The sequence below is a fragment of the Falco biarmicus genome, unplaced genomic scaffold, assembly GCF_023638135.1.
Source record: "Falco biarmicus isolate bFalBia1 unplaced genomic scaffold, bFalBia1.pri scaffold_27, whole genome shotgun sequence".
In the NCBI taxonomy this organism is placed as follows: Eukaryota; Metazoa; Chordata; class Aves; order Falconiformes; family Falconidae; genus Falco; species Falco biarmicus.
Genome location: NW_026611833.1, coordinates 269,523 through 293,014, shown reverse-complemented (window position 1 = coordinate 293,014; position 23,492 = coordinate 269,523). Strand labels below are relative to the sequence as shown.

At 44.2% G+C, this 23,492-nt stretch overlaps 1 protein-coding gene across 3 annotated transcripts; it reads right to left on the bottom strand.

Annotated features, from left to right (window-relative positions):
* Positions 1-2,094: 2,094 nt before the first annotated feature.
* LOC130143348 (heat shock factor protein 5-like) lies at positions 2,095-22,466 on the bottom strand. Of its 3 annotated transcripts, none has more exons than XM_056326046.1 (5): positions 22,097-22,466; positions 18,693-18,849; positions 13,210-13,728; positions 8,352-8,511; positions 2,095-2,421 (listed from the first exon to the last, which is right to left on the bottom strand). In XM_056326046.1, exons 2-5 carry the CDS (start codon positions 18,705-18,707, stop codon positions 2,240-2,242), a joined length of 876 nt encoding a protein of 291 aa, XP_056182021.1. In that variant the 5' UTR covers positions 18,708-18,849; positions 22,097-22,466; the 3' UTR covers positions 2,095-2,239. The 3 variants fall into 3 exon arrangements, with proteins under 3 accessions (XP_056182021.1, XP_056182022.1, XP_056182023.1); XM_056326048.1 differs by lacking the exon at positions 2,095-2,421 and adding an exon at positions 2,635-4,076; XM_056326047.1 differs by lacking the exon at positions 18,693-18,849.
* Between the last annotated feature and the right edge of the window lie 1,026 nt (positions 22,467-23,492).

Sequence of the window (23,492 nt, the reverse complement as noted above, 5' to 3'; positions counted from 1 at the left end):
CCCAGAGATGGAGGCCTGAACTTCTGCTTTGCCTAACAGCTAAATTACACTTTGTATAGAAAACTGATCACCTTTGGTGTCATGTTGTATAGATCTGTGACCCAATGAATTCAGAGCTGCTCTCCCAAACCTCTGAAGTCTACCAGCCTTACGGTTACAGAGTCCCTACAGGGATGCACACACCCCAGCTGGGTTCTGCGCTCTCTCCTGAACTATGAGCAAGGAGGAGGAGGAACTGAGCGTAGGGCTTCTCATCTCTTCCCCTTTCATGCAGCACAAGGCACTCCAGAAGCAGCCACGGCCTCACCGAGCCTCCTGGCCAAAAGACTTCGATCTTGAGGGCAAAGGCTGAAGAGTGCATGAAAGTGAGAGAGACACAGGGGCAAGCACTCGTCCCACCTTGCAACATCACTTGTTGGCATCCTCTCATCTGATCCCAGGCTGCAAAGGGTCGCAGCTCCACTTGTGAATTACTGGGTACCCTTACAGCGGTATTATCAAGCAAGGAACAACGTTAGAGTAGCACAAAGACACGGCTCTGCCCTCGGCTGGGGAGGCACACTGGGACAGCCTCCAGCGCCAGACCATTTTTAGCAAAAGCAATCACAAATACAGTTAACTTCTTAGCTGACTTGTCTACAAAGAGGGAAAGGCTCCATACGATAAGCAGCACCCATTATTACTCTGCTGCAGAATTTAGTTCTTCCAGAAGTAATACACTCTGTTTTGCCAGCATCTAACAGCAAACCATGTAACACGAAGATGCAGAGTTAAGGTACCTGTAAATGCACTGGTTTTGTTTCCCGGCTTTTGTGCTTCCCAGGGCTGTCCTTTGTTGTGCAGCTCTGATATTTTCCAATTTTTTTATATTTGGATATAGTAATTGCTAACACAGAGTCTAAGGCTAGCAATCGTAACATCTATTTACAACACGCACACTGGCTGTGTGCACCTATTCCACCAGCCTCCCGTTTGCTTCAAACATGTCAGTCTCCCTGAGGACACGTTCAATGAGAACCCCCCCACCCTGCAAAGCCCTGCTTTACTTGCTGCCAAGCCTCCTGCATCCCCCTGGGCAGATTACTTTTGGAAGGCTGACCAGGGAATATTTACCAGCTATGGAATCAACAAAGTTCAGCCACATGCCAACATTTCATGCTGTTACCTAAACGGTGTCAGAACTCTCAGAACTCCATCAAAACAGAACTGGTTTGCACTTTGGTATTAAAAGTTATGTCCAGGCCTGAACACCTCGTTGAGGGCTGGGCCACACAGCAGGCTCCTCTGGGCAAAGATTTCTTTTCTAAGCAGCCATTACACAAGTACCAATCTGTGAAAAAAATCTGAAACTCAAAGAGAGAGAACCTTGATTTGACATAGTGCTCTTGCTGCATGTTCCGTAGAAGGGAGGTCACCCACATCTTTAGATCTAACGGAAAGTAGGAAAGAAGCACCAAGTGCAAGGTTCTGCATGTGGGCTGGGGCAACACCAAGCACAAGCACAGGCTGGGCAGAGAACGGACGGAGAGCAGCCCTGAGGAGAAGGACTGTGGGGTGTTGGTGGATGAGAAGCTCAACTTGGCCCAGCAACGTGTGCTTGCAGCCCGGGAAGCCCAGGGCCGGGGCAGGTGGAAACTGGGCTGTAAATCCTGGGCCAGAGTTATTTCCTGCAGCTTAAGAAAACTGCGTGGGTCTGGTGATGTCTGGTCGCTGTTTTTAAACCCACACCCCCCCCAGTCGGTATTTCTAATAACAAAGGGTCAAAAGCCAGCAGGCAGTCCCCGCGGCGCGCAGGCAGCAGGCAGGCAGGTGCGAGCGGAGCCCAGAGCCCCCAGCAGCATCAAGGGCAGCACCCGCCGCCGCAGGCAGCGCGGCCGAGCAGAGCGGAGTGTCCGCAGCAGCCGAGCCCCGCGCACCGCCCCCCCGCGGGGCGCCCCCCCCCTCGCTGCCACGGCCGCAAACCCTCCGCAGCCGCACAGAAAGCGCGCACGGGCCGGCACGGTGCTGGGAGCTGCCGCCGCTGCCACGGCTCCCGAAGAGGGGCCAGGGGCCGGGGCGGCTCGTTGCCGTGCAGCCAGGCTCGCCCCTGCAGCCGCCCCGCAGGAACCGGGACATGGCGCAAAGGAAGAGCGGCCGCCGGCTTGGGAACTGCTCCGCCGGGCAGCGGCCGCTGGGTGATACACGTGTCAGCGAGAACCGCTGGAACAGGAAGCAGCTGTTTCTTCCAGCTGTGACACACTCACCCCTGGTCATCGAGAACACGGAGAGAACACCGATGCGACACCCGTTGCCGTGCCAAAGCTCCATTTCTTGCAACACCGCTACACGTCTGACAAGGGAAGCCAGCTGGCAGCTGCTGCGCATCTGTCACCGCCAGAAAGCACCCCCGCTTCCAAGGGGCGTCCACCAGCAGACGGAGATCTAGGAAGAAAAGGGAACGCTGAGTACACAGCAGGGCTCGGGTATGTTTCCCTCGGCAGCGTACAGAGCAACCGCATTTCTGTCGGGCACTACAAAATACGCTTCCAACGGCAGACTAGAACCTGATCACCTGAGGCCGACCCTGCCTGGGCAGGGGTACAACAGGGCACACACGGGAAACCACATCCCACCCTGCTCCCGGTAACAAGACTATCGGTAAAAACACCTTTATTACAGAAGGTGCTACTTATTTAAAATACCTTATTACAAAACATCTTATTACAAAAGTTATTTTTAAAAAAGTAGTATCTTGTTACAAACCACCTTATTACAGAAGTTACTACTGGTTAAGAAAGATCTTATTACAGAAGCTGTAAGGAAAGGTTTCGCCTCAGTTCATCTTACTGCCCGGTGCTCCCTTAGCACATCCCGGCCACAGCTGGGAGCTACACAAGCCGAGGCGGTCCTGACAGCTTCTCTGCTCCCTTCTCGTGCGTTTTGCTCAGGGCTGGCTCGTATGAACACGCATGAAGCCATTACATGGATGGTTTAGGTGCTCTTCCACATGGATCTCCTGAACACCACAAGTAGAGGATGTGCCCCCTTTATCCTTCAAACAGTATTTTAACATGAACACAAATGTATAGCTATTAAAAACTTAAGATCTGCTATCAACGTAAGTACAATCTTCCTCTAAAAATTTAAAAAATATTTTCAAGACATAATTAGAACAGAGTACTAGAATAATAAATAACTTATCATTACAGATACCATTAGCATCAAAAGGAAATTATTAAACCAGAAGAATTCCCCAGGAACGTAAAAGATCAGCAGCTGTGACATACATACACTTGCTGGTGGAACAGAGAGCTGGTTCAGGAAGGAAGAAGGTTTCCTGGTTAATCACTTAGAAAATTAGCTCATCTTTCCTTTAGCTGCTCTCCTGAAATCTCAGACCCATTCAGACCCAGAATCTTGCGACTTTCCAATGCTTTTGTTTCATACACGATCCCCAGTAAAGGGCCACGGTACGACTGCAAGCAAAGGCAGCGAGAGCACCAACCACCACCTATGCCGAGCATACTGTAGCTCCCAACAACGTTAAATAGATAAATAAATAAGTGAAACAGATTCCTAACAGAGCACTAAAACCCATTTGCTTCCCAGTAAGGATGTCTCAAGAAAGTGTTTAAGGGTTCCTGTAAAGTTCAGACTTTCCAAATCTAAAGAATACAAACAGCTAAGGAATTACTTCATATTAATTACTCTGACCACTCGGTGCTTTATAACTTGACAGGTAGAAAATGTAATGAAAGAGGCCTACTAAACAACACCCTACCAAGTTAAAAAGAAAGCACAAAATAAGAGTGGTGTGGGGCTGGTTTTGTTGTTGGTTTTTTGTTGTTTTGTTTTGGGCTTTTGTGTGTGTGGTCTTTGGTGTTTTGTTGGAGGTTTTTTGGTTTGGTTTTTTTTTTTTTAAACACAGCTGAAATGATCCAAAGTGGCTGTTGTGGGCAAAGCTCCACTGCTGCTGGAGTCTGACAGGGGAATCCAGCTGGCAGCTGCTGCACATTCGTCACCCACTTCTCACTCTCTTATTTCGTCCTCCAGAAAGCACCCCCGCTTCCGAGGTACATCCACCGGTAGACGGAGATCTAGGAAGAAAAGGGAACACTGAGTACGTATCAGTGCTTGGATATGTTTCCCTTGGCAGCATACAGAGCAATTGCATTTCTATCAGGTACTATAAAATATGCTTTCAATGTCAGATCACCTGAGGCCTACTGTTTAAAGAAACAGGAATTCTTCCAATTTTTCAAAAATTTAAATATAAAAACCCAAAGCAGATTATAAGAAAAGTGCTCCCATTCCTCAGTGCGTATTATTTAGAAATGCCTTTGCCACCATGGATACCAAAAGCCAAACATTAATTACTATAAGCCCCTGGCAGTATCTACAGAAAGGCCTGACCTGCCTGTGCCCTATCCCTTTGTTTACCCAGAAAAGGCACAATTGCCTCGAAGCACACCACAGCCAGCGCCAGGATCCCAGAAAAAACTCATGGCGTCACAGAGAGGACAGACAAGAGGCTCCTTTTTTGACAGTTACCTCGATCCACAGCAAAACAGAGATACTTCCCACGTATGGCCAGATCTTGCAGGTCAAGAAAGCGAACAAGTACCCTGATAAAGTCACAACAGCGCTACCACTGCAAACATCACCCACAAGAAATTTAACCTCTAAACAAACACATTCACATCTTCCAGCCTCTGTTCGTTCTCTGTACTACAAAGTTCCTGCCCAATAGGCACCACTTTTGCACTTTCTGACACCTGCCTCCTGCCAAAGCAGACTCCGTTGGGAACACATCTTGAAAACGCATAGGGATGGAGAAATGAGGGGGCTTGTAACAATGCACCTCTAAATTATGGCAAGTTAAGACACAGGGTATGACACCCACTCATCCCAAAGAGCAGACTGCCAGGACAGGCAATTTGAAATGCCTTCAATGAATATATAATGACGTCAAGGTAATGGCAACTGAGCTGGAGCAAGCAGCTGCCGCTTGGACTCCCGAGAGCAGCTTCGCTTTGGGCTTCACACAGATGTTCAAGAGCTCAGGGCCAGGCCTGTCCCCACATTAACTTTTAACACCTTTGTAGGAAGAGATCTCACTGTGACCGGATAGGAAAACTAAATGAACATTAACAATATTTTTGGCTGGAAGGTGCAGGAAACAGTTCAAGGGAACAGACGACAGCATGGGAGACCTTGCCTGAATGAAGATTTGCCCTTAGCAATTGCACCTAGAAATCTATTTACCTTGGAGGGAATGAGAGAGAACACACAGTGACACAACTGCAGCGGCATGGGAGTGGGTGGTAAATGTCTAGGGCACCTTGCAGCATAAAAAAGAAAAAAAGTCAGAGACAGTCTTCAGATTTTGCAGGACTAGACGGCTCACAGAAAATATATGGTCAGCCATCGAGAAATAAAGTTTTTTTGCTTAATGTCTCAGCATCAGCTTAAATGCTTCAATCCAGAAGTAACAAATTCCCCCTGCTCCATTCTGAGATGCCTATTTCCAGAAAGACGGGCTGCAAACAAAAATTCCTCCCATCAGAATCTGGTCCTTCTCCCGTGCTCTTTTAGAAGAGGAAGCACAAGCCACAGATATTAGGTCCAGTACAGCTGTGCTCACTAGCTGAGTGTGCCTGTGGAGCACAATGCAGAGGAGATGGGGAAGGAGACTCAAAGTATTTACAGAGTTCCTCTCAATCCTTTGTGAAGTCCAAAAGGACTCCTGTTGCAAGTGTGTATGCTGCCAACAAAAGCGGACAGATTTATTTCAAAACTCCCATTTTAACAGACAAGCTCAGCTAGAAAGTAGTGGGAAAAGCAGATGCATCATCAGCACCTTCAAATCTATGTCCTAAGAGCGAGCTTGGGGCTGAAAAAAAGCAGTCCCTGAAAGGTGAACTATTTATTCCTTGCACCTCCGTGTGATAAACACAGCAGGAGCTAGAGCACCATACCCATCGCCTCTCAAGAAAAAGAGTGGGAAGGGAACAGATGACACAGCCCGTAATCACTTGCAATGATGTATCTTAGCGCCGAGTTAAGTTCTGCACCCTTTGTAGCAGACTCTGGCTCCCGGGAGGACTCAGAAGTAGTTGAAGAGGAGGGTTCTTCACCCGCTGTGTAGTTAATCTGCATTAATGACATTAACTTACAAAAACCACAGTGGGTGCTAAATGTTTGCACAGCTTCAAAAAGGGACTCTAAAAATCAACTGAAGGTTACTGAGGCCTTTTCTGCTTAATGGTACAGAAATGCCGAAGACACTGTTGGAGACAGGACAATGAACTAGAGACACCTTTCATCTAGATTCTGCTGGGCAGAATGTTCTTAAAACTGGTAAACTAGAATTTAGCTGAGAAGGCTGGTTAAATACATTGGTTTTCCATTTGAAGGAAGCAGATAACCCATCTCAGTGATTTATGGTGCTGCAGAGATGGGCTGGCAGCTATGGAGGGAAACCCTGGGGACGGTGTTTTAGGGAAAGGACGCTCATCTTTTCTTGCTACAGAACAGCTGTGAAATGCAAAGAAGTCCAGTCCAGCTCTTTGGAGGGAAGCAATGCCTTCTCCACAAAGGTAGGTTTGATTCTTGGTGCATTTTTACAGATTAACACCTCGGGTTGGGCTCAGAGCTGCTCCCAGTCACTGAAATGTACCACATTATATTGGCTCTCGCTGTGTGGTATCTAGAACTTGGTGTCACCGCGTAACAAAGAAAAGTGATGTTAAAGAAATGTGACATTAACAAAGAAAGTTAACATAAAAAAAAAAAACAGCCTACTGAAATAGATGGAAGAAGAGCCTTTTTCACAGCAGGGTGCATGTATCAAAGTGCAGGCTCAGAAAACTTGCAAAGGAGTGCCCAAAGGAAAACAGGAAAACAGAGAGGACTCCATCACACTCAGAGGGCAAGTTGCCAAGAAACACCTGGAAATCATCGTGATGCATTTTAGCACAGAGAGATTAAGAAAGAAGTTGTTTCCAAAGTCTCACAGAGGACGGGAGGTGCTGACAGACGAAGGTGTAGTCAGAGCAGCAGAAGTCAGCTCGCACTTGAGCCTGCCTGCTTCAGGCTTACAGCTGACATGCAGCCGACAGGCTATGCCAGCTTGGAGGCTTCTATCACGCACCCAACTGACTTTGGGCTAGCTTGAGCCTGATCACGTTGGGCTCAGGTGTGCTGTCTATCTCTACCCTTAACACGCACACCAAGCCCCAAAGGTACAACAGTGGAGATGCAGGCCTGGATGACCGTCACATTTCCCAGAGAGCAGACTATGCCATTCGTTGCTAATTAGCGTTAGCATAACAGTGTTTCATCCCTGTGGAACAATCCCATGGGAATGCTTTCCAACATGTTCCTGTACATAACTTTACAACTGGCACGTTAAGCAAATGTTTTGCTTCAGATATGAAAGCTGAGAAGTTTGCTAGTTATCTGTGATACCAGGAAGTAATTGAACAAGAACTCCTGATTATGTGTTTTAAACAAAAGCTTGTCTTTTTTCAAGGTGGCATCCCACCTTTTTTTCTCAGCTTCCTGACAGAAAGACTCTATTCCTTACTTAAATGTTTCAAACTGATGGGCATTATGAGCTGAACTATTAACTAGCATCATGATCTGGAATCTAGAAACCACCCTTTGAAGTGAGCAACAGCTCTTCAAACCCCACCATCGGCTCTTTGATGAACAGCTGTGAGGGAAACAGCTTCTTAGAGACTTGCAGGCTGAACCAAATTCCCCTCTAGAATGGATCCCAAGTACTTTTTGTGTCCTCTTATGTCTCTCTAATCTGTGGGCATTTCGGTTTTCCCTTCAGTTACTAGATTTGTGAAGTTTTTAGCCTCAGATACTCTGCGGCTAGTTTTTCTCATGTGCTTCAGGACACTACCAGACTGGTACAATGTGTTCAGTGATCTGAGACAAAGCGTTCAGACTTCTACACTAGCTTCATCAGTTTGGTGGGTTTTGCCCCTGGAACTTCCATAGTTACCTCATTACTCAGTGTTTCCTTCACAGCACTGTCGCCCTCCAGCTAACACGTCTATGGACTTAATCTCAATATTGTGACATCCAGGTTTCTGGCACAACTCCCAGAACTTCAAGTTTTATTTACTTACATAATTTATACCCTTGCCCACATCAGAGTAATTAGCATAAGTGTCTCTGTTGAAGTGTGTTGCTAAGTGCACTAAGAGGTTGTACAAGTTTAGTATTTTAACTGAAGGAACAATGAGGTACTCACACGGCAGACAACAAGTAAATTCTTCTACTCTCCCCCTTCTGTAATAGTTAGTTTCAGAGTAGCTGTCGCCGTAATCTCTGAGAAAACGTAGAATCTTTCTTACCGAGAGAGCTGCCTGTGTATGAACTGTGTCTTTTCTGGGAGAAAGATTTTACAGATGAATCTGTCTGTTCTACAGATTCGTTCACAGGCTCAGCTCCTGAAGTGAATTGTCTCTCTTCTGTCTCCGCTGTCCTGGATTCACTTTTAACACTAGTATTCTCCTTAAAAAAACACAACACAACACCAAAAGAAATAAAACCAAAGATCACTCAATGTTATCTTATAATAAAACTAATATAAAACCAATAAAACAAAAGCTATTCTTCTCCACTCCAAAAGGGCACCTAACAGGTGGTGAACACTGCCTAGACAGTTGACATAGTGTTTTTAACTCAGAATTAAGGTTGCTAAATTGAAACAACCTCTTACAAAACATCATATTAAGCAAAATATGAGATCAGAAAACTAGAATACACAAAGTTAGGGTACATGTCCCCACAGTCTGAACTTTTCCCTCAGTTATTAAACTAGCTAGAAGAAATAAGCTAGAAGAAATACAGGTGCACTCATTCTTACCAGCACGTGTAATAATAACGACAGATCTAGCTCAAACAACTTGGCAGAGCTGTGTGATGCAGAACCACACGTGAACCACACATTTCTGGTTGGGAATCTCACCCCACCCCACCCAGTCGTTAAGACATTAAGTTATAACGTGTTGCTTGCTTTTTAGAGCCCTCTGCTGCTGCTCTACATGTATTTTGCAGGCAACCATTTGGCAAACTGGTACATTTCCATGATCATGTGGCAAAAACCTGTAGCTTAAAAAAAAAAAAAAAAAAAAAAAAAAAAAGGCCCGAACAACCAAGTTCTGTTTCTATTTCACTGAGGCAGTACAGGCCCAAAGTTAAGCACCTGGAATCTACCTTTAGACAGAAAAAATTTCACAGTATCACCTGTTCTAGAATAGTCATCTCTTCTGCAAATATCTTATCCATCAATAACCTAAAGATGAATGACTGCTCAGAGCCTGCAATGTTTCCTTCTATTAAGGGGAAAAAAGGCTTTTGAAAACCATTATGTGTGAGTTTACAGAAGACAAGAGGTCACACTTGGTAATAAGACAGTCTTTCCAAAAATCACGCTCACCACCTTGAGTCTGTCATTACTCAATGTTGAGTATATAACAGGCTATGTGTATACGTATCAATAGAAACACACATACATTGCTTGACAAAGTTGTATAATAACATCCAAAAAGGCCTGTGCAAATACAGTAATGGAGTACTCCAGGGAGAACTAGTTCCCTCCCACACACCTCCTGCACTTGCTGGATACCCATTTGACTCGGTTTTTCCTCTTTGAAATGTGCTGTCTGGGTGTATTGCTTTAGTACTGTTAACAAGGCCACGTGAAAAACACATGGCTAGCAGTGCCTTTTGTCTGATGTCTGAACCACAACTCCTTCCCAGGCACAAAAACAAAGAAGGCAGGCAGGCTGTAGGTCACTACCTTCACCAGCTAGAATCCAAGTCTCACGAGTGATGATGACATCTCTATTCCTGGTGACATTTCCATAATAACAAGTTCTAGAAAAATCAGTGAGCAGCCTTCATCAAGTAGTGAGAGAAGGGAAGATTTCTCAGGTAAGCATTCTAAACCGGATATTCCACCGGACAACTGCTCTAGAAACAATTCTGCAAACTTCATTATTTAAAAAGAAGAGACTAATGAAGAGCAATACCAGGCAGGGGATGTAGAAACCAAATTGCAGTGTTTGATAAAGAAAAAACAAATAACATGCATATTGGGATCACCATTATTAAGAAACTGTTACTAGCCTACGTGGTGAAAGAAGTCTAGACACTGCAGTTCTGCAAAGGACTGCAAAGGTGCTGCAGTGCCCAGTAAGGCTAACGACACCTTGGGCTACACCGGGACGAGCGTGGCCAGCAAACTGAGGAAATTTCATTCCCCCTCACTGGTGAACCTGTACTTCCAATGCTGTGTCCAATTTTAACCCTTACAGCTGCGTGTGTGGAAACTGAAGAGCAGTCATACTGCACAGCACCCCTTTCAGATTTCTTTTTATCACTGTGTTTATAGAATCTTACACACCAACTCTTCAGTAATCTAATGTAATAGGTAATAATACCATTTTCAGCCTAACAGCATCAGCCTAGCCCACACAAGTCTGGTTCCCAAGCTATCCCTTTTTTTTATTGTTTGGTCTTTTAAGCGAACATGTTTCTGACCACGGATTCACCGCACCTGTGGACAGACCCTCCACTCAGGTCTGATACTTCTGCAGCTTCAGAGTCCGAAACATTGTTTGGCAGAGAATCAAGCAAAGCTACCAAAGCTGACAGACGTGAAAGTTTTGCCTTTTCACTTCAGTTACTGAAAAATGCCAAAACTGCTGCATCTCACTACTTACACGACTTACGAGACACTGACTGGACTATACCTATACCCAGCTGGAACCATGATGGGAAGCTGAGGTACTAAAATTAGCAACTCGCATGAACGGGGTTTGCTGGATTCACCTTCCCCAAAGAAAGCAAGCGTTTCAGCCTTCACAGAGGTATGCGGCCAAGGAGACTGAACGAAATCAGAGGCAAATTCCTCTTGATCAAGCATTACAGAAATGTTCTATTTCCACTTTAAGAAGAAAATAAAACATTTCTTAGGAGTAGGAGTGGAATAAGAGATGCCCATTGAAGGCCAAAGCCTCTAAAAGTCTAGGACAGAAATTCACTCAGGCTGAGAGGACAACGCTGGATCTGAACTGTTGAATGTACTAACTCTTTTCATGTAAAGAGCTGCTCTTTAATTTGCTGTCTTTTAGGAAATCGGGAAAGCAGAATAAAGCAGGTTTCTACTAAGCTGTTACTTCTATGAGGAAGACAGTTCAAGGCTCAGTGCTGGTCACAAGAGTAATTAAATGCTGGGAAATACTGTGAATGAAACAGAAAACAAAACAGTACCAGCTTGGTCAAAAGGTCCCGTATGCTAAAACCGACGGTTTCAAGGGCTGACTTCAGTCCACAGAGCAGAAACCCAAGATGAAGTACACAGTATCATCGCAAGTCCTCGGGCTGAAAGTAGCTGGAATGTGTAAGCAGGAATGCCCTGCTCTGTTTGCGCTCCTTGTTCTTGCTCTTCCCTACACGTCAGGTTACAGCGGTTGTTTTGAGACTTGACGCTGGGCAAGACAAACCTTTGATCTGACCCAGCAGAGCTGTTCTGATGCTCTTGTACGAACACTGGAGGAATTTGCTCCCCCTCTGCTCCTATAGAGAGGAATAGAGCAGTCTTCTGTGCACGCCCACTATTCTGTCACAAGCTTGCTCTAAAACACATGGTACCAACAGCCACTGAAAGCCTGAGTGCTTCCAGATTCAGGGATGAGGAAGAAAACTGTGCTGGAGCCTGATGTGAGGAGTACAGGCACAGAAGCCTCCTCTGGAGAGTTCTGCACCTGCCATGACCCCAGGCTCTGGACAAGCAGGGTGTTAAGTTAACCTTCCCTCTCCCGAGTTTGGGAGGAGGAGACTAGTTGAAGAGTAGTTCTAACAGAAAGAGGGAATCTGTCAAACAAAACGCTGAACAGTCCCTGAATTGCTTTTTAATTGCTCAAAAAACGAGGCCAGTTATTTAACCAGTTACAGTCCAGGACCAACATCAGGATTCTCACAAATATACAAAACCTCCCTCCCAAACAACTACGTGGTTCGTGTGCTTAATTCCCCCAGTTCTTGACAAGGAGGTTCGGGTCACGGACTCCAAAGGCCTTCAACAAGGGACAACCTATCATTCAAAAAATGCAGTTCCAAAATTCTCAAAACTGACAACATTTAAAGTGCGGTCAACGCTTAATATATTGAGTGGGCACCAATTAAGGAGTGCTGCCAACTCTATGCACTAGCACAGGGATGTGCTCTTCCCTACACAGTACGGAGCAGAACAGTCTAGTCTAGGCTTGAGCTATGCAGAGGCTTGATCAGAATACACAGCCCTTTCTAGAAAGATACCCAAGAGGAAGATGACTAATCTTTATAACGCTGAAAGCAACAATGGGAGGTTTGCGCCAGCTGATGATTTCCGATCTAGAAACTTCAGTGAAGGCGTCAAGCTACCGACAGAACAATAAAACAGTAGCCTCAATGCACACACAAAAATGAGATTGAGTGCCTACATGCAAGGTAGGTCTCACGCAGCAGAAACAGATGCAGTCAATCTCCTGAGCTTACCTTGTTTTCAAAACAAAACACACAAAAAAAGCAGAGCACGCATTTGCTGCCTTAACAGAGTAACATCTAGAATGCCCCTCACCCCTCATGAGACTTACAATTTTACATACCGGGAAGACCAGGTACAGGCAGACTGAAGTACAATTACAACTTGTTGTACACCACAAAGTATAAACCATGAAGATGCTTTATACCAGTCAAATGTCAATAAACTATACTTTCCACAGAAAACAGAACTTACAACTATTTATCAGAAACAATCTAACCGTTTATCTAAATTTAAGCAAAAATCTGCCTCCAGTGGCAATTCTCAAAATACTCTTCTTTGTTGGAGATTAAAGATGGTATGTTACAACCTAAAAAAGCATCCACTTCATCACCACGAATACACCTGCACTACGCATGTTTCCCATGCAAATGAACACCCTAACTTGGCCAACAGGCTGACACATGTCATGCTCATTAACATGGGAAACATGGGATACTTTTTCATTCCGTCTTCTTTTTTATATCTTGCTTTACCAAGCAAACCCTTCACTGTCCATTAAAAGCCTTCAGTTCTTAAGCAGGCAACAATATTGAAAAGCTACCGGTCCAGACCCTAGCATTACTATCAAATATAGTTAGCTCAAGAAAGATGTTGGTTTACCTCCCTTTACCCCTTACCTGCTCTGGACTGGACAATTCTTCCTGAAAAAACATGAGGGAGAACTCAGCTGCGCGGTGATCTGGTTCTTTGCTCCGTTCTTCATCTGCTTCCTGTGTGGTCAGAAGTTCTTGTAGTATTTTAGCAGCAGCAGCAGTTTCTATAGACAGAGTGGTATCGGCAGCACAAAGAATGTCAGAAGGCTGTAACGGAGACAAATCCAGTGCTCCATCTGCTGCCACCAGAAATGACGTGTCTGAAGTTACAGGAGTGAGACATTCCAGCTGGCTTTCCTCAGTTGAAGAAGGTGTGTAACTATTAACAGGCAATGCCTGATTTCCATTAAGCTCCAGGATTGAATTCTGGCTCTCTACAGGTGCCACTCCCACCTTTTCAGCTTTGCATGATGAATGCACCTCAGCGGCAACCTGAAACGTGGCTTCAAGACTGACTTCTGCCTTCTTGTTTTCTTCAGATGTATTACATAGCCAGTCAGACGGCATCAGTTCAGCTTCATAAGATGACTGCATTGGAGGATTCTGGAAAAAACAAAATACAGTGAACTTTTGTATAAAAAATTACCATGACAGGATGTGTATTGATTCTGTTTATCCATTTATCCAAAAGCTTGAAAGATTGTCTGTTATTCTCAGTTAAAATAGCAAGTTTAACCAGAAGAAAAAAAAAACAACTGCTACTTTGTCTTGGTTTTCATTAACCACCTTACTCTTGGCACGCTTCCTTTCTTCTATTCATGGTCTATCCTGGAGAGAAGGTTACTTACCAGGAGCTGGTGTATGCCTGCAGATGCATTGTCTGCACACCCTTTGCACCGCAGGTGTTAAATATACCCAAGCATTCAAATCAGAGACTTCTGGTCTTAGTAGGACCTGTGGGGGTACATTAGAACCACCCTCTTCACGTGCCACATACGTAATAGAAAATGAGAGAGAAAATCCACCTGCCTTCAGTTCCTTCTGAAACTCAAGCATTCCTGTTGTTGTAGTATAAAAAAATCAGTATAAACCACAACATTTTTAAGCAAAAGAAAAAGGTCCACGTGCTGTAAATGTGCATATGGACAACACAACTTGAGGAACTCACCGCTTCTTAACCAATAATACCATTTTCCTCCTCAAGTGATTGTCCCTATATAGGCACATCTACACAAGGGGTGCCCCCCAGGAACGCCCCAGTCCCAGGATGAGTGGGAGTTCAAATACCGGTGACAGCAAATACTGTAAAACTGCCCTGCCTGTCACAGCCTCACATCTGGACTCTCCTGTCATGACAGGGTCCCACAAAGGCACAACTCAAAGTCTGCATCAATCTGCATAAAAACCCGACAGAATTTCAGGTCAGAAACCCTTCTTGTAGAACCTACAGAGACTGCCTTTGCCATCACAGATCAGGTCTGAACACTACTACAATTTTTCACTGTAATGACATCACAGGACGACAGGACACAATCAGCAATCCAGTGATGATTTTTTTAGTAGCATTCCTATATATCGAATAACCTTTAAAACAGAATGAAGACAATGAAAGAGTTTTTCCAAAGCAGCAAGTCCCACCCAAGTGAAATGATAGATGACATTTTAACAGCCAGTGTCTGTACTGCTACTTCTTCCGGAGGTGACTCTGTCAAAGGACACTAGAAGGGTCATTTCTTCTGACAAATACAAGTCATACAATGATGTTGAACAGAAACTCAGGTCTATTTAAAATACAGCCTTCTTTTGGAAGAGATCCAGTGTGAAGGATTAGTCCTTAGTGCCTGACTATCCTTAGACCTTCTAGCTGAGGTCATGGTTAATGAAAAGCTACTTCCAGAGACGAGTAAATTAGAGAACAGGAAGCTGCAGGATCACCTCCTAGGAAAGCTGTATCAGACCAAATGCCAGTGAAGGACTTGGCCTCTCCCTGATGGAGATACCACAAAGAGATGAGATCCCGTCTCCTGGGTGTGTGAAGGCAAGTCCTAGTGTGGATTCGTGTAGATGTGCCAGTTTGCAGATAGCCACAAACTGTGGAGGGTGGGGGGAAACGGAGGGGGAAATAAAACCTGGAATTTGAGAAATTTAGGTTAAGTTAAGCAAAATCTTTTCATTAAAGGCTAAGCCACCTTTATGTTTTTATGAGATAGGTTCAAACATTATTCCTCTCATTTGATTTTTTTTTCAGTTCTATTTTTTTAAAATGTTAACAAGGTGTTTCATTTCTGTTGCATTGCTTGTTTAGTGTCGTAAGTAGTCAGGATTCTAAGTAAGATCTGGGTTACCAAACCGTCCAGGAATAAGATCATCCCTGCCAAAAACCGACCAACCAACCCACCCATACTGAAGCTTTTTCTGCCTCTTCTTAGGGGACCTCAGCTTGAAGCTGTTACAGCACATATTGTCCTCTTGGATGCACTACAGGATCTCGTGTGTATTTCCAACAGGAGAAAGGGGCCACGCAAAGGTACAATTTAAATCCTTTTAGTTCACCTGGAGAAGGATGGGGGGGAGGCAGCAACGAAACAAGGAAAACTGATAAAAGATTGAGAAGTCAGGGCCTGAAAGACTAATAGCTTGCTGGTCATGCAAGCTCAAGAGGAAAAATGGTCTGACTTAGCAGAAGTGGTGAAAGAGAAGATGGGCATTTCACTTATAAGATTAGTGTAGCGTGTGCAGGAATTAAAGCACAACCACACCTTTTCAGGGACCGCTAGGACTACACAAATCTGGCTTGAGTGCTTGGGCAATCGGAATTAGTTCAGACTTGATTTCTTTTTGAAATAACATGGCTGATTATCATTCCTTATTACAAATAAAAGCAAACTACTTAGGACTGCTTTTAAGGTCAGAAAGTTGTTCTTCTTTTTTCTTGCACGTCTATTTCTTCCATTTCCCGTTACCTCTTGCTTCAGTTCCACAAGGAAATACCGACAGCTTAATAACCACGGTAATAGCAATAATCAAACGGCAGGGCTGCTATTAAAAAAAAACAAAACGAGGTGGGGGCAGGAAAAAAAAATTTTTAAAAATCGCTGAAATCCAATATGTAGCCTCAGTTCACATCTATGATAAAGCAGCGGGGAAGTATTGAGCTAATGGTTGTGAGCTGCCAGCACTGCTGTTGCAGAAGATAGCAGGAGGTCTCTCAAAAGACTCGTTCCTACCCAAGGATACTGATTCATCACACTAATCCAAACCCCACTTAAGAGAACCCAAATGAAAAATGGGTAAGAAGTTGTACCTGAGCTCCCTGTTTTGTAACCAACCGTGATGAGAGTGTAATACAAACCTCTGAAACCCCGATTTCAGAAACCTGGTGAGATACACCATCATCAGCCACCATGTCTGGGTATAACCACCTCTGCCCCCTTGCCATTCCACGCAGTAATTCTCTGCAGCTTTTCCTGGAGAGCAAACTGCAGCCAACCAACCAGTTAGTTACCGGCCTGGTCTGCCCGTGTTCCAGGCAGGGTCACCTAACACTTTCAGCAGCTCAGGTGCGTACTGTACAAGCCCAGCAGCTGGCCTCCAAGACCCAGAAACTCCGCCTGTCTTAATCTCTCCTCAACTTAAAAGCGATGCTCTCTGCAAGACCCAGTAAGGAACAGCACAAGGTTTAGGCTTCCTTGTCCAAGAGTGCCAGCTTTTCCTTCTGAGACCACAAAGCACCATCTGGATCCAACAGAAACGGGGCTGGTAACCAGCTTGCTGACTGCTAGTGCGCCGATACGGTTCGCTGTCTTCGGGACTGGTCCAGCAGTTTCGTATAGGCTCTGCCACTCCTATCTAGCAGCACACAGCGGGACCAAACAGCCTAAAACGCCCCGCAAACCACGCTTCAACAGCATCGCACTGAATTCCTGCAACTGGTGGAAGGTATTGAGTGGAACGATAGGAAATACACCATGCAATAGTTCTATTTTTTGTGAGGAACAACAAAAATGCTTAGTCAGCCAGGGCTGATGAATTTTACCGCTTTTGAGGATTTGTGCAAGTGGTTACTGATGGATGATCAATACACCAGCCGGGCAGGATGCTCAATACTGCAGCTTGCCACATCCCCCAGCAGACGTTTGGGGAAGTATATGCCCCAGAACACACAAAAGGCAAACTGATTATTCCCCACAGCTCAGCAAGAACCGCAGGCAAACTGCTGTCTTCTGTACCACCTGCACAGCCTGTCACCACGTTCCAGGAGAAATGACCTATGCTATGCTAAGACTCAGAAATCTCTAGAAGTCCCGTTGATCCACGCGGTACGATAGCTGTGTTACCCTGCTCAGAGACAGCCGGTTACTGACCTGGTGGAACTGATACAGGGCACTGCTCGCCTTTGGCCTTCTCACGCAGAGGATCGCCTTCCCGCAGTCTGCCCAGATGCTCGGCAGCTTTTTGCTGGGGGTTTCCAGGAAACAAAGCAACCACTAGCAAGTGGCCTAAAGCTCTTCTGACTCCACACACTGCCCACGGACTCGCTTCTCCAAACAACTGATTTTTACTAGACCCTTTGGACACTGTATATTATCCTTCAATCTAGCCACAACGCCACCTTTGACAACTCCTTTGGAATGATTTACTATCCCATGGATCTCGGCCTTCCGAGATAAGCTATTTAATTGTGACTGCCCATCGCTCAGATGGATCCTCATGTCCTGGATGAAAAAAGCAGCTCACAATGAAAGTGAGAGGACAAAGATGCACTGTGCGAAAAATAAATACTACAATATCGACAGCATGACTGGCTGTTGGCTATTTATAGCCTTACACTAACGTGTTATCCTGGCCATAACCTGCCCATCTTGGATAAGCTTATTTTTTAAAAGAAGTCATGAATAAAAGAGAAAGGTTGATATTTGCAAGACAGGAAACTGGATGATCAAGCTTGGGTAGGTCAACCCTTTTTCAACGTGCATAAGCATAACTTGCTTCGCTTGTCCTCTGTGAGGGGGAAAAAAGTATATGCGTTATGCTGTAATAAAAAAGGAAGCTCTTGCATTTTTACTTCAGATCTTCTGATATCTGATAAGCCAGGCCCTCCAAATAAGGCGCAGTTTCCACTAAAATTACATAAAGCATTTACAGGAAGTACTGGAGTTATCTTTAATAAGAGATCTCTGAGGTGGGGCCCATTCCGAAAAGTCACCTTAATTTTTCTCGTTCATCAAATCAAACTCAGGACTGCAGGAATCTGAGACAAAGAAGTGGAGCTGCTTCTCAGTATTTTCATAATATTAAAGAATCTCTTTTTGTCCAGGCAAGAACATTCTTCAAATACAAATGCAGGCTCATTAACTAAAAGTGATTCTGGTGAAGTCAAGCAAAAAAACACTCCACTGATGAGGACACCCACTATGCTGCTACCCTGAAACCTAACCTGAATTACAAAACTACCCGTTTAACATTCAGTGGTTCTTTGAAATAGGTATTTGTAAACCACATCACTTTCACTTTATCAAGCAGATCAATTTTCAAATTTATATCCTTAATTTCACAAGCGTACAAACCTGCAGTTCATTCATACAGTCTCCTTCGCTTTCACCTCCTTTCAGTAGGCTACGCTCACCTGGACAAAGCTGTCGTGGGTGCACGCTGAAGCAGTAGGACCAGCACAGCCAGCCAGAGGATCTGTGTGGGCTGCTGCTGAACAGCTCTGTGGTGTGGCTGCAAGAATTCAAACACAGCTATCAGACTGCCGGAACCTGTGTCTGCTGTGCAGAGTTCTATTGCTTACTTCGATTAAACATTTCAATAATCACACAGTAAACAACATTCCAGAAATTTATTGTTACCTCCCAAGTCATTTTAAGACCAATTTCTTAACCTTAAAAATATTTAAGATATGTATAGATATATTAAAAATATATATTGTAAAACTGGTAACACACACACATACATGCAGAAACTTCATAATCAGAGTCTTTTGTGTCTTAGTATCACCTCTCTGATTTGGCTGCTTGAGTTTCTTGTCACAATACACCACAGAAAGCGTATTCACATAGCTGAGCCTAGGTGCTCATACACACTTGTGACCACGTGAATTTTAAGACTTACAAAGAAAATGAATTCTCTTAACCAAGAGTGTATCATTCCGAAGAATATAATGACTACTCCTAAACTACCACTCACCAGAAAGGTCTTCATAGGTAAATGAACCCTACAGGCACAGATGCATTCAAAAGGCGCGACTGGACTTGCACTGTCAGGTGGCACCAATAACTAATATTTCTCACATGGTCTCCACAACTGATTTTTCATTATTAGACACTCTCAGATAATAAAGCTTCAACGCATTTCTTTGACGCGATTCTACTACTGTCAAAGGTTTTGCAGACAGTTGAAAGTAAACAGAACTAAATCCTTAAACTAATTATGGTCTAAGGCTAGTGGGGAAAAACTTAGATGAGCATATTTTATTTTACTGACTTTTCAATAAGAATCATAATGAAAAACCAGGAAAATCTTTTTGTCATGGAAGTTAACAAACAAGTTTGAATACACACAAAAAGAAATCTTTTGACAAAGTTCTACTTTGATTTTATTTAATGGGACTTCAAAAGTGAAATGAAAAGAGTCAAGAATAAGATTGAACATACATTCTTCAGTTCTCTCACTTATTAAATACGTATCTTAAAATTAACTATCACTTTCCAAACAAACTAATCTTACTGCTGTGCTCTCATGATGAAGGAAACCAGACTTTTTCATGTGGACATCTGAAGAAACACGCTTTCAGCATGCTGTATGTTATAATAGACAGAATTCTGTATGTTATAATAGACAGAAGAAAGGATAGCGGAGAGATTAAGAGATACACAGGCACAGAAGTAAAACCACTGAGACAGTCCTAGAGTGACAGTGAAAATTAAAAGATTCATCATACTCCAGTGAAATGTCACTTACGCTCTCAGAAACGCTGATTAATTCACTGGAGTTTTCGAACGCCTCAGACTCCCTAAGTTTCTGCATTTTAGTTTTGATTACACCTTGCAAGATTTGGTATGTTTTCACCGCGTTCTCACACCCACCTCCCACCCCAGAAGATTCTACCTGAGCAACATAGCCAAGTTATCCTTTAAACTTAAAGCAACGAGCGTCATCCAGTGAGAGATCTCCATATTCATGTCTAAATCTACGCTGGTCTCCCTCAGCTCCCCTACAGGCAGTACTTCAAAACAGGCACTTCCAGGACACCAGGAATCTTACCCCAAGACAAACTCTAAACCGAGCAACGTGAATCGCGCCCGAGACGCCCCTTTCCTTCCCTTGACTACGGGAGAGGGCTGGGGCCTTAGCTGAGACAGAGACAACTACAATTCATCATGATGAGTTTCAGCCTATGCTCTGTAACGAATAGAAACGCAAAGCGGGGACCACCTCCCACCTCCCACCTTAATGAAGCAAGTGTTCTGGATGAGGCTTGGAGCAACCTGGTCTAACAGAAGGTGTCCCTGCCCACGGCAGGGGGGTGGGAACTTGCTGATCTTTAAGGTCCCTTCCAACCCAAACCATTCTATGACTCTCAGGACACCTGCTCCTGGGAGAAGACTTGATAGTTAGCAGCTGGTGAGGCAGGCTCCACACTCTGGCCACCACAGTAATCTTTGCATAAGGAGCACGTAGCAGAAGTTGCCTGTCTCAAACATTTAAGTGTGTCTACAAGAAATGCCCAGCTCCTCAGAACCCTTCCTTGAGAAAAATGACGTTATGGAAACTGTTGATTATTGTCTGAAATGTTCTCAGCAGAGGTCTCAGAAGAGATGCACAAAAGATGTAATGATTTCACTGTGTAGGATTTCTAAACAGGGATAGCTAGCTGTCTCTGTGAAGGTGCGGCTGCCAAAGGAGGAGCAGGCAGAAGGAAAGAATGATAACTGAGCTTTAGTTTGTTCAAGGAAAGGGTCACTGTTCTGAATTTCAGAAGTTTTACGGAAATTAAACAAAAACACCACAAAACCACAACAAATACACCACCACTCCCCAGAAAATACCCTATCACGTGATTTTTCCAATTCAAGGTAAGGGCAAGGAAAAGAACAGTAATTTGCTTCGACTCCTCTTCTGAAGAATAAAAACACTTAACTGAGACTGATTTATTTTGTAATCAAGTGATTAAGTGAGACTGACAATTGTGGCAGAAATAATTTAGAAAAAAGAAAGGAGCCAAGACTTTTGTACTTTCTAGTCTTCAGTGCATAAAAAAATACAACATAAAGAAGCTAGGCAAGAAAAAAAAAATAGATACAAAAATAGTATGAGCAGAATGAAATATTCTACACCAGGAGTCCTCAAACTACGACCCGTGGACTGGATATGGCCCCCCAGGGTCCTCAATCCGCTCCCCCGTATTTACAGAAGCCCCACACCACCACCACCCTGCCGGGGGTTGGGGGGGGGAAACCAAGCAGCCGCAGATGACTGCCGGCCACCTAATCCACGCACCGGCCCCCTGTTTAGAAAGTTTGAGGACCCCTGTTCTGCACAATACTTTTGACTGATCTTTGAGTTTAAAACCTCAACCTGGAAAAACATGAGACCAAGGCCTAGGATACTACTTCTTAACAAGGTCTCAGTGCTTTAATATCATTGTCCAAGTTTTGCTTAATTAAAAAAAACAAAAATTAACGTTAGCCTCACACCGACCAGTTTTGGACAAATGTTCTTCTCCTCGCCCTTTCACCTCAACAGAAAGGCTATCCAGAAAATCACCAGGGGACACACAAAATCTGGAGGAAGGACACGAATACCAAACAGAAACTCCTTTGCTTTAAAGGTCCATCTTCCTTTTAGACTTGACACTTTCTAATTCTCACTTGAGATATGCACATGGCAGAGTATTGTAGCAAAATATTTGAAAGTCTCACTTTAAAATCCTTTTTTGAAAAGCAAATGCAGAACTTTTTTTCCATACCTGTTGGATAGCAGGCTTGTGAGTACGGCACTGAAGATGCAGAGCTGCTACAATTTGCAATGGATGCGGCAACGCTTTGAGTCCCTTGCTGAAGTGGCGGAAGAGAAGCCACAGGCTGGAGTGTGTACGTGGCTCCCGTTGGAAGCGTCTGGAGTACCGGAAAGGCAGCCCCTTTATCTGGAAAAGCTGGGGAAGCCCCTTGCCCTGGCAGCAACCCAAGTGGTCCCTGCTGGATCCAAGTGGAAGGGACTGGAGTCGGATCTAATCTTTGTGCCGGTGAAGTGCTGGGGGCTCGGCACGAGGTTGCCGTGTAGGAGTAAGGAGGGAAAACACCTTGACCGTAAAGTTGATGAAACTGTCCTCCAGTCAGCAGTCCTGCAGTGGGTACAAAATAAAGTGAAACAACTGTTAAGAAAAGGAGTTTTCACAGGCAAAGAAAGGCAATATGAGGAGCCAAGGCTCTACAACATTATTTGGGAAGACCGCCTTTGCTCCAGCGTACTTAATCCAGAAAGGAGACTGTACTCTTAGACCCGAGCATGCAGGAACTGCTGTGTGGCACACGAGCGAAGCGCCAACACAAAGTTAAATCAGACAATACATTCTAAAAAAGGGACATCATAAAGCAAGATTTGACCAAACTCCACTACTGACAGCTCACAAACAGCTAAGGGAAGGGCAATGTCAAAATCCTCCAATGGACTTTGCAAGTACTTTATGACAAGTCATTTATTTGGTCAAGAAAAAAAATTTCAAAGCCAATTTTTTCTCAGCTCAACTAGTTCAGTGCAGACTAAAATATCCCAGACTTTGCCATTTTGTTATTTCCTAGATAGTCCTTTTATTCTTCTCTATTATTTTATAGTTTCCTCTCTCAGACAGTTACTGTTTCATGAAATGGTATTTGCTTTTATACCATGACAGCTCAATTTCTGTTTTGGTGGCTTTCTTGAAACACTGACAGTAACACCCCGAACGCCTGTGCTCATTGATTTCTCTAAGAACTACTGCATTTGTGACTCCCCTGCAGGATTGCATTTAGCCATGAGAATTACGAGTTTCAGGATGGTTCACGTCAATAGGGTTGATCTAGAAGCCAGGCTTTCTCAGACCTGTAGTTTCCAATTCTCGCTCAAAAGGACTTTTTTTAAAAATAGCCTCACATTTACCTCTTGCACTCCTCTGATGAAAGCTAATTCAAGAAATCAGTAACATACAGTCATTATTCTGCAAGTTCACATTTAACCATTAAGAATCACTAAATAAATACCAGCTGACCCTGAAAATTTGCTAAGACTTAACGTATAGGACTGTTTATTCCCTGTTCAGTACTTTCACCATTTATAAACAGAGAAGGAACAGGGGTATGAAAATCCTTTTGTTTATATTTTACCTT